This window comes from Epinephelus lanceolatus, chromosome 8 (assembly GCF_041903045.1).
Source record: "Epinephelus lanceolatus isolate andai-2023 chromosome 8, ASM4190304v1, whole genome shotgun sequence".
NCBI classification, from domain to species: Eukaryota; Metazoa; Chordata; class Actinopteri; order Perciformes; family Serranidae; genus Epinephelus; species Epinephelus lanceolatus.
Window position 1 is genome coordinate 36196698 of NC_135741.1, and position 14197 is coordinate 36210894.

Sequence of the window (14197 nt, forward strand, 5' to 3'; positions counted from 1 at the left end):
AAATGTTTAAATAAAGTCTGTTTGTTGATGCCACTGGATAAATCCACAAGATGCTCAGAGGTCAGTAAAAGTCAAGTGTTAAACTTGAACTTTAGATAGCAGCAGTCCTGAAGGACTTCTTGTGCAGAACATCTTACTCAGAGATACTTCAGGAATGATATTCACAGTTGTCCCCTGCTTGAAATGACAGTGTCTTTAAGCAACAGTCTTACCCACCCTGTCACTAATTTCAACTTGCCCACGCAAAAACAGCTGCTGCTAAGACATGCCATTCCAAAACTCAACTCACCAATTAGCTAACAGGGCCTAAGGGCACTTGCAGTAGATTTCTGTATCCTCGCCTCATTATTCTCCCTGTCCCTGTCTCCACTTACATTTTTTAGCAACTTCAGAGTTGGACAAACACCAAAGAAACTGCTTAAAAAGGAGCGCACGGCAGTCTTTTCTCCCTGACCTCCAAGTGCAGTAAATGCTGAGTGAATTGAATATGAACCTTCTCTGATGTGGTGCCAGGGGTAGGGTTTCTCCACAGTGCAGTACAGTACGGCTAAGTACATTTCTGTACTGTAGCTAAATCGATACACGGAGGTACATCATCGGACCATTATGCTACTGTCTGCGCGGCTAACGGAGGCAGGGGCGGAGGCATTGCTGCCAGCGGGTCACCTTACGAAGCTGTTTTACAAGTGCAGAGGCTTGACCTTGCCCTGTGTGTTCAGTAGTGGAAATGCGGTGGTGATGCAACAGCAGAGGAAAGATCAGAGGCTGGGCTCGACCTCACGGGTATCAATACAAGAAGTGGATTAGAAATCCACAAAACAAGCAAAAATTTTAAATACAAGTCCTCAGGCAGTTTGTAGTGAAATAAAAGAATAACTCGGCAAGCAAGCAGAAGCAAGGCTGGTAATTACACGATAAGTGAGCAATTTGGTACAAAGGTACAGTAGGAATCAATAGATAATGAGCTGTAACCCACTTAGTCATTTACTTTAAAGCAATTAGGTGATGTCATCCGTAGGGACATACAGGACACAAGAAATATCTCCGTCTCAGTGATGTCAACAACAGAGCATGATGACAGGATGAAAAATCTCTCTTGCCCTGCTGTTTTATTAGATCGGGACAATTTAAACATGTAACGAGGAAACAACGGGCAATGATAAAATTGATTTAGTGCCACTGTTCGTTTTTATGAGCACAAAAATGACGTGATATCAATGAGCAGAAAGAGACAGACCAAAAGCCAGAGCCAGGTTAAGATACATGGAGTGAGAGAACATTGAGAGACTGTCTATAGTGTGTGTGTGTGTGTGTGTGTGTGTGGCAGAGACACAAAGAGAGCCATGTATAAATCCATCGCTCGCTAATCGAAAACTCTCCTCTCGCGGTGAATCGGGCAGTTTTATGTTTTGGCACGCTGTGTGTGTGCATATGTGAGTCAGTACTGCTATACAGATACGCACTCTATACACTGCAGTCCAATCCACCACTTTTAATTATGTGTGTGAGTGAATATAGGGAAAGGTAAATTGCTCTGTCAAGCTGGGAAATGGGCTTTTTGATGTTGGAGCTCTCATCACTTGGCATTTCTATTATTCAACAAGGGGAGAGGAATGGGCTGATGAAGAGGAGGAGGAGAGGAGAAGAAGAGGACAAACAGGGTGAAGGCATACCCCACGTCTGAGAATGATTATCACAGAGAGTATGTATATAACAGGCTTTCAAGTTGTGGTGAGTAGAGTCCTAATGCTGGCCTCACTGAGGACACAAGCTCTGCAAGTGCTGTATTGGTTTTACAGCCTAGAACTTAACTGATCAAAACAAGCAAAAGTCTGACAGAGTTAGCAACTAGCTGACCATGGAGGAGCATTTAGCAGCAGAGAGTCAGATGTGTCCCTCAAGAGCTTGTGGACAAACAGAGGTAAAATGAGCATTTATAGGAAACTTAAAAACACCATGTCGCCAAGCAGAAGAATTACTCCAAATTAATGCCAATCTATCTTTATGTTTGTTTGTTTTATTGTGTTTGGCGTGAAATTAATACTCACACAATAGAGAACATGTACATCAAGCTGTGAAGGACGGGGTGCCATTGTGTGAGGTACACACTCTATTACAACACATTCACTCCAACCTCATCACATATCGACGCTTGGTCATGGACTTTTCACATAGAGATATGATGTGCAAGGTACCCTGAATGCATTGGTTGTTGACGTCCTAGGACGCTGTGTCAACTTCAGCCTGTTACATGCACTGTCTGTTTCAAAATACACTTCCGTTTTCACAGGAAATGTACAATTTGCATACAGTTGCTTTCAACATAAATGCACTACGTTGGTACAACACTGCAAACCAACATTTTGTCCTTCAACAACAAACGCACGTGGTTACATTTAGCCAACACACACAAGTGGTTGGGTTTAGGCAACAAAAACACGTGGTTGGGGAAAAAAGAACAGGATTTGGTTTTACAATCATATGGGAGGCGAACACTAAAGTCTGTGGTTGTTAGGCCCATCCACCACCCCACCTGTCTGCCTCCTACTCGCACTTCAGCCCCTTTAACTTACACTGCTGTCCCGCCACGTTTCCCCCGTTAAATAATAATAGCAACCGGCAACATATCATGCCGATGTAAAAGGATGGCCTTATTCATCTGAGTCTGAGGCTGAAAGTCACTGTCCAAGTGCCAGTATGCGACGATTTTGCCGTTTGATCAGGTTGTCTGTTACCTGTGCCTGCTACAGTGATTAGGCCCCCTGTTTACCTTTCGTATTTTGTTTGGTTTAACAGGCTAATTTAGTGAAAAGAAGTGCCACCTCAGCTTTGTAAGTATTACTGTGCTCCCACAGTTCGCTGCCTTGCGAATTATACAGACATTATAAAGTGAAATTTAAGGACTTTAAAGTACTTTTTAAGCACTATTTTTTTTTCAAGGATGTCACTCAAAGCAAATATGCAAATTAATTTTCAAATACAATTTTTCATTCAATATAAATAAATGTTGTGATCAATATCTCTCTTTTAAGCAAAGGGTTATTATCACACTTTTCGAGGTAAAACTATTCATCAGTTGTATCATACTATTTCTGGGCATTACTGCCTAAAATCCTCAACAAAACATTTGATTGTCATAAAACCATCTGAATACAGCAACAGGAAACAATGCCAGCTAGAACTTACTGTTACGTGTTACTTTCACATTTCAGCAGAGCTATTACAGTGGTGCACCACTGAAGAGAGAGTGGAAAACAAATCACAGTGAAAAGCTGGCTCATTAAGTTAAGTCATGTTGGGTTTAACAAAGGCCAACTGGTTTGGGCGGCAGGGCATCATCTAGTCAAGGAAGATAAGAAAAGGAGAGTGTGCTGCAGTTTAATACTACAGCAATGCATCCAATTTCAAAAAGGAAAAAGCTGAGCAATTTCTGATCCTGGGCAAATGAATTGTAATGATATGATAAACAGAACTTTGGTCAAAATAAGACAGTGTTAAGTGGTTCATTTGAATTTCAAGGATTTTTTTAAACACAACGGGGCTATTTTCAAGGTATTCCAGCATTTAATTTTTCCCCCTCAAATTCAGGCACTTAAGGTACCTTGTGAGAACCCTGCCTATCAGATCTTGCACTCAGTCACTGGGAATTCGTAATTTTTAATCTAATGCTAAGTGTATGCCTTCAGGTGTAATGTTAACTACACATTCCCTACAGCTCAGGGCTATTATGTTTTACAGATTGTATAAGTTTTTTTATTGTACGTACCCTCTATAAAACTTTTCTTGTGTTGTTAGCGACAGAACATACTACAAACTTGGGATTTTTTTTTTTCTGTTTTATTGCTTTCTGCTCAATTAAAGAAGGTAATGAAAGAAAACCATCTAACAACCAGAAGTTCAGCATCAAGTTGGACTAAATTTTTATTTACATCTTGCTCATACTTATATTAGTTACAAATGTCTTTAATAACAGATTGAAGACTATGTTGTAGTTATACCAGTTTTAGAGTACCATTAACTTCAAAAAGCTTGAGCAAAAAGGAGTTGGGATCACAGTTGGACCCTTATAGGCGTGGCTCATCCTCTAGGAGCCATTTTGGGGACCCAGGCTCTTTGGAAAAGAAGTGGCTACATTTCTAAACTTCTGCTGTCTCAACGCAGCTGATAAAATGTGGTTAAACTGTGTGCTATTTCGGTCAGGGACTTGTTCATTACTTTTTTTGTTCTCATTAGACTGGATCCGTGAATGTTACTAAATGTCGATAGTCCAGGGAAAACAGCTACAGTTTTTCTTTTGGATACTTTTTTTGGCTTGAAAAATGCTGAAGTTTATACACCCCAGGGCTTGGCCAGCGACCTTAAACCCTGATACATTATCTCGAGTCCAGACAGCCTCTGGCTAGGAAGACGCTGCTCATCAGCAGGCCAGGGAGGCTCTGCATACACTCTGGTCCTGTACTGTCTGGAACACAAGTTCACATTCTGCAGCAGGGGGAAGATCCTTATTCTTTTCTATGCTGTCTGAAGTGGCTACTGGGAGAGCAGTTACTCCACAAACTCTCTCCATCTGAGAGAGACAGAAGTGAGGACCCCGAAGAATATTGAAAAGATGAGGCAGGAAGAGTTGGGAGAAAGGAACAGACCATATCCTGCGAACCAATTATATTTCCCCACCTCCTCAGCTCTCTCCACCTTTCTCTCTTTCCTTTTCCCTGACTGAACTGTGAATTTGGTCCATGTTGGAGATGGGCCATTACTGCTTCACAATGACATGGGCATTGTGAAGCAGTAATGGCAATTAATTTACACAGACTGAAAAGGCGAAATTTAAAACAAAACTATTAGTTAACAGAAGCAGAAGCAGTAATATAAATCTCTACTAACCTGCACTTCTCTATTGAGTTTGGACATTTTTAAAGGAGTAGTTAACATGTAAAGTTAATAGACATTTTCTGAAATGCACTTATTTGCTTTCTTGGTGAGTTATATAAGAATATCGATACCACTCTCATATCTGCTAGCAAGAGAAACAAGCAATTAGCTTAGCTTAGCATAAAGCAGACAGAAACAGAACCAGACAGAAACTCCAAGGCGTCACTTCTCCCAGCAAAAATATAGTTCCAGCACACAACTCTTCATTTTATCGCTTAATACATAAAATGTGTTATTAAGTAAAATTAAGAGGTGCTGGCAAGCAGAATTTTTTAAGCTAGCTGTGGCCCCTACCTCCACTCTTTATGCTACCGAAGGTTAATTGTGCTACCTGTAGCTTCATGTTGAATATATTCAATCCTTAAAGTGGACCAGTTGTAATTTGTCCTTTTCTTCACAGGAGTGCTGCGTGTTTACACAATGCTACAAATGCCAGCAGCATGATAAGGCGCTGAGTGTCAACCTTGGGTAAAATGTTGCAGCCGCTTGTAACTGTCACTTTTTACCTAGCCATCCAATCACATTGGAGGAGGGGTAGGACAAATACCACAAAGACCAACCATCACATCGCTGAACAACAACCACAATGAAGGACAAATTAAAGGACAACTTTGGTATTTTTCAACCTGGGCTCTATTTCCCCATGTGTATGTGTGCGTATGATTCATGGGTACCACTCGTTCTAAAATTGGTTCAGTATTGAGCCGCGAAACGAGCTAAAACAGTAATGGGGGCAAATGCGTCCTGTATAAAAGTGCTTTTTTTCGCCACTGACCGGTTCAGATCGCCAGTGTTATCTCTGTAGATAGCATATTGTAGCGGCCCTGGGGCAGTGGTGAGTGTGAATGAGTGGAGTCAGCTGTCAGTCAGTGCTGGAGCAGAGAGGGGGAGGGCGGCCCCACTTGGTAATGTAAATGAGTATGTGTGTGTGAAGTGTGTGTTACGCTAGAAGAGTCAGAGGATGGAGTCTTTTACGTGCTACTCCCTGGAGTGTTACCGAAGTTTTTGGAGTGCTCAAATAAACGGGCCTTTTTCCCGAACGCAAGAACAGGATGTCGCACAACACCCCATACAGCTTTCATAGGCTGCGTTTGTCGGACAGCGAGATGCTGAAGTTGTGGCTAGTTGTGCTACAAATGGATGCTAACACTTCTCTCCAGACACTGCGCCTTGCAGACCATCGGGTCTGCAGTGTTCACTTCTCCCAACATGACTACTGCCAGCCGAAGAAGAGAAGACATCCAATCCCGAAACACCTCTTCCTCAAGAAAACGTCTGTCCCACAAGTAGAGAGAGCTACAGACACAGTGGAGCGAAGCTCGTGACATCACACAGCCCAGAGGTAAGGGAAAGGCTAAGTTAGCATGCTATTTACAGAGTTAGCACTGGTGATCTGAACCGGTCAGTGGCGAAAAAACACACACTTCACACACACATACTCATTTACAATACCGAGCGGGGACAACTTCCGCCTTTCTGCTCCAACACTGACTGACAGCTGACTCCACTCATTCACACTCACCACTGCCCCAGGGCCGCTACAATATGCTATTTACAGAGATAGCACTGGCGATCTGAACCGGTCAGTGGCGAAAAAAAGCACTTTTATACAGGACGCATTTGCCCCCGTTACTGTTTTAGCTCGTTTCGCGGCTCAATACTGAACCAATTTTAGAACGAGTGGTACCCATGAATCATACGCACACATACACATGGGGAAATAGAGCCCAGGTTGAAAAATACCGAAGTTGCCCTTTAATGCTGAACTAAAAAAGACTGGTGGGTTCATCCTCTCTCCCTACTTGCTTCAGCCCTCCCTTCACCCAGAGCAAGTACTCTACCTTGTGCCGACATTTCTACTTCCCCAGATATTCCTTATCATAGCAACCAGACGCAACTTAAGCACCTCAGCTGGAAAAAAAGAAGCTGCGCCCCATTGCCTTGCAGTGCTCTTCATTTAACAGTGAACAAGTATTTAATTTTATTTAAAACTGTGCCATCTTTGTTATTTAAAAAGCAACATTATGCCTAATAATAGCCTAGCAATAAAGCTTATCTATAAAGCATGAATATCCAGATAAATGAAGTAATTTGCAGAAGAAACAAAAATGGGAGTAATACTACATATCACGCTTTTGTGGTTTCTAAATGGCTTCTCTTCTGTCACCAGACCTTCTTAGAGTCACGGCACTAACATGCACAGACATGTGGTGAACATATCAGCGCTCATCAAAAATAAAACAGTGGCTTTAATAATTGAAAAAGACTTTCTGGTGGCAATAGCAGTCATCTTTAATGCAGATGACAGGAGTTAAAAGGGGAAAGCTGTGAACAATCCCAGCATGAACTTTCAGCATTCTTCATTCTGGTGAACAGCTGCTGGCTCAAACAGAGACGCTTGTTGAACATAGGGCCAATGCTGGGATTACCATCCTGAATGATATCATCGCTCAAATCTTAATACTGTGGTCTCTCGCCAATTTTTTGTAAACATATATTATTCTGAAGGATTCCCAAAGCTTTGGCTGGGACTTTGGATCTTCTTGACATTAGTTTTTGTAATGTTATTTTTCTAATAAATTAAAGTAGTATTTCCGGCATGGTGGTGATGTAGAAATTCAGCCTTGTCTGTAATTCTAATACGTGCAGGTGAACCTCATTGTAAATTGTAATACATTTAAGAATTTAATCTCATTCTGAATCAACTTTTTATTTCCTTGTAAACCTGCATGATTCTGTGGCTCAGTGTGTTTGTTTCAAAACACAGTGTGTATGTGTTTGTGTGGGTGGACTCCCTCGATTTGAATATGTATTTCTGGATCTCTCTGTACACTACATTTCAGCCTTCTGGACTGCTATCCATGATCAAAGGGCCTTATTTCCCCTGTCACATCAACACCAACGCCGTCCATTCAGATCAATTACGCTCAACTTCCTCTTTGCGCTTATTAAGACACGTGGAAGTCAATTATGCCTAATTGCTGGTAAATTACACAGCACTCACATGGCAGTTACTGTCCACGTACCGGGGAAGTCTTGTTGAAGGTTATCACATCGCAGTCATTAAGCGTTATGAGATAAGAGGGCTGTGCAGGTAAAGGAAGGAGAGCAGGTAAAGTGGAGGAAATGGCCATAGCTGGACTCTGCAATGTGCAGTATCACACTATCATGAATGAAGTAATTTTAAGATAACAACCACTACATGCCAGGATTATATTCTACATATCACGCTGCAGATGAGGTCAGTGTGGGAAATGAGACGTCAATGAGACAATGTAGCTTAAAATAAGAAAATACATAATACAACCAAGCATAATTGACTATGGTCAAAAAAAGAAATCTTGAGTTTGCAATGATGTTCTGTAAACCTGCTGTCTTTCATGATCAAACTATTCTTTCCCTTTGTTGTTTATGAATGTGTTTTGGAAGTTAGTTGGGTTGAAAGCCATCTGTTATTTAACGAAGAAATCATCTGCACATCCTCAACAAATATTTGATTTTAGAAACTTGGTGACAGAGTGACTACTCAGCTAGCTGCTGAACTAATGTTACTGGCAAGCAAACCACTATCATTACATAAATAGTTACTGGTAGGGATGCAGCAATTTATTGACCAAACATTGGTACTGATTGATTGGTATTCATCTTGTTGACTGCCATCAACCTATCTGCAAAGAAGATGAAATTCACTAATGGCAGTGGCTGATGTTTTTCTGTTGTCTATCAATTTAGCGCAGGCCAAAAAACAGGGCTCAAGACTAATGGCATCATCCCGCAGACATGGTAAAACCATGTCTGGGACAAAGAGAAATGTTTCTTGGGACCTCAGTTCAAGGCAACTCAGTTCACCTGTTCCTCATTACTCACAGCCAGTATATACGTATATACCTCAGCCTCACAGACACTCTTTGCTTGATAGTTCTCTGCCAGTCATGCAAGACTCTCCAGCGCTTTATTCCAGACTGATTCCCCATTGCTGACCGTGCCTGCTCTGTCTGATTCCCAGTAAACACATCAGTCTTCTGTCCCCAATCTTGAGACCTGCATCCGCGTCCTTGGTTTCTGTTTCCCTGTAGCTGCTTGGCATTTCCATCCAATAAACCTGCAGTGTGGGTGTTCCAGTCTGCTTACCTGTGGTTTCTTGCGACCCAGAGATTTACACTGTGTCACCACTCTCGCCATCGTGTGTGCATACTGTGAGTATTTACCTGCTGGCTACTTGACTCTCCACCTGGCCTCAACGTGCCTTCTGTCTGTCCTCTACTGGTGCTTGTGCTTGGACTGAGTACTTACCTGGTTCTGGATCTCCTGCCTTCTTGACTAAGTCCCCTATCTGCTCCTCCACAGTACTATTGCCTGTTATTGAACTGATATGTGTTTGTTGAGCGAACGGCACCACTCACTCACCTGCCTCTTGGCTCGGTACAGCCTGCCAAACCAGCTGGGCTGCCCAGGACTTTGTGGAAAGACTTAACTGGATTGTTGACTTGTATTGTATGCTGTTTACTAATCCTGCTCTGTACCTGCTGAGTCATTACCGTAAACGTCATTACCAACTGCTCCTAGTCTCTGTTGTGCTGCTTTTGAGTCCTCATACCACCCGTAATACAAACAAACAAAACAAGTCATTTTGTTGTTATTGTGATAAATCTTTCACACACCAATTAAAATGCAAAAAATATATGTATACTGTATCCCTGGTGGGAGGTGATATGGAGCTTCATCCTATATATGACACATTTTAATATTCATGATATTAATTAGCACTTATGACTCTATGCATGTGTGCAATACTGCTTAATATGCAAACGTGCTCATGCCCTATATGGGGTACTGTATGTATGTAATTAGCTCGACTGCTCATTCCCCAGTGTATGTTTTTAATAATCTTTCCCCATGAAGTCTTTATGGTGCTATTCCATTGTCTTCATGTTCTTTCTTCCTCCCTTCTCCCTTTCTAACCTTTACTTTATCTATTGGCAGTAGTGAGGGGGTGTGTGTGCAAATATTCAGCAAGTAATGTATGTATTCATTATAAAGTGTGCATGACAACGTATGAAAGCATCAGAGTGGGGAAGCAGTGTGTGTAAACTACTTCATTGCAAACACACAAATTTTGTAAGCCATGAACTGTAATGTATCCCTAGATACATTCCCAGAATCACCAGACAGATAACTGACTGTTGATAATTAGTCATCTTTTTTCTCAGGGTTGTCAACATAAACTGTAGGCTACATTATGGGCTGCACTGCTAACTTTGCTGGACTTGAGATCATTACATATTTTGTGTGTGATTCATGATACCTGTTTATCGGTGAGGGCGTATAAGTACTGATGATCTGGGCTGAAGAGCAGATCTCTCAGGATGGGGCTCCCGTCGCTCACCACCACATTTTCATACAGCAAGGCAGGCTGGGCAATGGAGTTCACCAGTATCTGGAAGAGAACAGAAGACAACAGCAAAGCAATGATTACAATCCATTTTTTATATATATATTGTTTAACCATATTATCAATATCAAAAGAAGCAGTAACCTTGCAAAATATGATTTTTATGATTCTAAACTTCACAAACAAACACACAAACAAAAGGCTTTTGTCTTTGTTGCACCAAACAGCTTCCAGCAAAATGTTTTCATCAAAACCGTTTTCTACCAAAGAAATAGTCCCCTAAAAACTTTATGTTTCATAATATTTCCATCTGAAAGAGGCAAGGAAATCAAAATGAAGATAATCTGATGAAGACAGAAGCTGCATCTATCAACTTCCAAGATGTGTTAGCGAGCAAACATCTTAGTGGTAGCTTGTGAACTGAAATGCTTTAGCTACTGTTATTAGAGTTTATGGAATCACAGCAGTGCATTCAGTTTAGTAAATGGATGAATAGCATTACGTGCACTGTTTGGTGTAGTTTAATGTTGAAAGATAGGTTTGGCGAGGTAGTTAGCGGAAAGCTTGTGTTCAGTGTGTTTAGGTAGCTACCTCTCCATGCCCCACTGATGTTACACACAAACGCTGGAACAACCAAACTTTACATGTCTTTTAACACTCCATTTTCAGAATCAGAATCTTTATTGTCATTGTACAAGTACAACAAAATTGTTTTTATTATTTATTGATGCAGTTAGTTAAATCTTTAAATTGTTTGTCAACTGTTTACTACATTTTGTCAATTTGGGAAATCCTGATCTCCATTAACAGATACCTGCATATGTCTGCAGAATGTAGGCAACTGTACAATATTTTGGTATCTGAAAATGGTTTCTGTTTGTAGTCCATTTGTAGTCCAAGTAGCACTGATCAATCACATTCGAGCAGGCAAATTACCAGTCTGTGTGGAGAAGAAAACAGGCAGAACACATTGGCTGAAATGCAACCTTCGAACGCATTGGCTGACATCGATTTTGCTTTTACTCAGTTTTTATTTTATCTATCTACATTTATATGTAGATATCCGGTCTCCCAAAATATTAGCCTTTGCCTACAGAGGCTTATTGTTGTCAGACCAATCATCAATTGGTTCTAAGACTGGGGGGGGGGGGGGGGGGCTCCACACTACACACCGTCTGTCCCATGTCCCATTATTTGGTGTAGCCTGTTTTAATACTCCCACGTTATTTTTCTTATTATTATCCTCAAACATCAGTTGGTTGGTGTAACATGTCACCCTAAAGACCAATGCCAAATTCATGCTGAATCCTTTAAATTTTTGTTAGGCTCATTCCATATTTCCTGGAAAGTCTCCTCTAATGTACAGCATTTATGTGTGGGGGAAAAAAGCAGCCAAATCCCAATCCATCTTGTGTAACACTTTAAAGTTTATTTCAAATGTTGCAGTCAGCTGAAAAACAGCTACTGAGGTGACAGATGAAATTTTCAGCACTTTCATTGGTTCTCAATTTATGCTGAAACTCAAAATCATACCAGCTGGTTATGATGCCACACTGTAGAGGGTACAACTATAGTACTCGACTAAATGATGGCTCTTTTGATGGTGCTTACAGTGTTAAGTCTACGGGCAAAATTAAAGAGTTATGAGGGTCTCTCCCTCTGTACCAGCAAGTAAATCTTTTTCTTCCTCTCTCTGCTACTGTCTTCTCTGGATCTTTCTCTTTCTAATTTCCCGACCTCGATCTGCTCATCCATCACCTGACAGCAGTTTAGTCTGAAACAACTTTTCTGTTTTTCTGTCGCCTAGACTCACTCTGTCATCTCTCTTTTTTTTCTTCCTTCGTCTCAACAGTCCCTGTGGTTATTATCTGCCAAATCACTACCAGTTTCCTTAATCTTTTTTTTTCTGAACAGAAGGTTCATTAACAGACAGTCTGTCATCGCTGTATGTGCTTTTGTTGCTTAAGAGGAGGAAGCGGCTTTGTTTAAAAGTCAAGTGCTTTGACAAATCAGCTTTGAGGAGTTACTCAGTGGGACGCTGAGTCTAAGTTGTGGAATTTTACTCTTAAAGGTCAAATGTGATGTATGTAGAGAACAGAAAAGAGGAAGTTTTATTGGTAGGGCAAATACTGTTTACATATTTCCAAATATTTCTCCACAAAAGTTGCAAACTACCAAACTTTTCCTGACTTCCAAAATATTTTTGCATGTGGAAGAGGTGTATCTAAGTTGTTGAAGTTCAAAGGTCATTTGTTTTAGCAGTCCCTTATGTTGCTCCCACATGAACACAAACACACTGAAACTTTTATTGATGTGAGTGTGACCTTTTGTCCCCTTGTACTTCTGGCTCTGATGATTTCCCTCTCTCTCTGTCTTTTCTGTGAACAACGATACAGCTGAGCTCACACTCCACTCACACATTCCTCACGTACACACACACACACACACACACAGAGTTAAAAAAAAAAACCCAAACACTTTATTTGTCCACTCTAAAACAGCTACATGCCCTAGGTCGCCGTATCACTTGTGACAATGAGTGAAGGACTGTGGCGGTGCGAGGGGGGAATAGGAGCAGGAAGCATGCTCTGGCCTACAGCTTGGGGCAGAGGGCAGTTGGAGTGGGATTCAGGTCAGCTGGCACAGAGGGGACTGCAGACTGGAGCAGGTGACTACAGAGTCTCATCTAGTCTGCTGGCCTGCAGGTTTCTGCTCTCCTTCTGTGACCTCTGGAAGTTAGAGTGTCCAAACACAGACTTCTCACTGATGAAGTGGCTGCACCTAAAGCCCCACTCCAGTCTATTGTGGCATTGCTATTATATTTAATATATTTCTGAGTGATTTCCTGACAATGTTGATTAGCCACATTATTAACAATCAGCTTCATTTTGTGCTCAAAGTTTAAAAGAGAAAGTAGTCGCTGAAGGTCATACTTTATCCTCCAAGCTATGGGCAGATTATGAGACAATATGCCCCGGGCACAGATATGCAAAAGGCACTACCATCTCTCCTATGTAGGAGCAAGAGACATACACTTTGCCATGGTTTTGACCCCTTTTTTCCTTGCTGTTTTGTGTCTCTTGATAGTTGTCAGGCCTCTTTTTGTGATGATGTGTCTCTTTAAGGTACTTTTGTGTCTTCAGTAGTTGTTTTGTCTCTCTTCCCAGTTCCTTTGTATCTCTTTTTGGCTTTTTTGTATGTGTCTCTTTGTGATCATTGTGAGTCTCCTCTTGGTCGGTAACATAGACTGTATAAAAAAGATTTACTACATAACAGGTCCCCAAAAGTGAAGCCAAAACATCTCAATCGCCCCCTGGTGGCTGGCTGCAGTAAAGGTCATAAACTGCATCCCCTCCATACTAGCAGATGGGACATGGGCCAAACTAAAAGATCAAATATATTTTTTTCCAAATATGGTTTCTGTCAATTTCGGTCATTCTTATCATGCTGCTATATGTACAAGTGCTTGTTTTTCTGATAAGTTTGGTTTTAATTTGTTATGTGATGCTATAAAAAGGGGATCTGACTGACAGCTATGTGTGCTAATTGGTGCGCTCATGATCAGTGACACTCCTCGCCATTGGGTCAGATGAGTGTTTGGACAGGAAGCTGACACTGCGGAGATCACCAGTGCACAGACTCTGGCTCCAAATGACATCGCCAGTGCAAGGTGGCAGCAGCTGTATGCAGAATATTCTGGCTTTATTTTTGTACAGCAGGGGTAAGTAGAGTGGACTCTATGGTCGGTATGTATTGATATGAGTAACATTTTGCAGGTTAAAGCCAGGGGGAGGGCCCTAACACTTTGGGCCCCTGAGCTTGTGCCCAGTAGGCCCAATCAGTAATCCATCCATAGTCCAAGCTTTCGCAGGT

At 41.5% G+C, this 14197-nt stretch overlaps 1 protein-coding gene across 2 annotated transcripts in view; it reads right to left on the minus strand.

Moving 5' to 3' along the window:
• The window catches only part of LOC117257925 (plexin-A1-like), a 351734-nt gene that overhangs the window by 164266 nt on the left and 173271 nt on the right, over nt 1-14197 (minus strand). For both annotated transcript variants that reach the window (XM_033628343.2, XM_033628342.2), the window contains exon 4: nt 10238-10369. In XM_033628343.2, coding sequence (XP_033484234.1) covers nt 10238-10369 — 132 coding nt within the window. The remainder of the gene's footprint in view (nt 1-10237; nt 10370-14197) is intronic.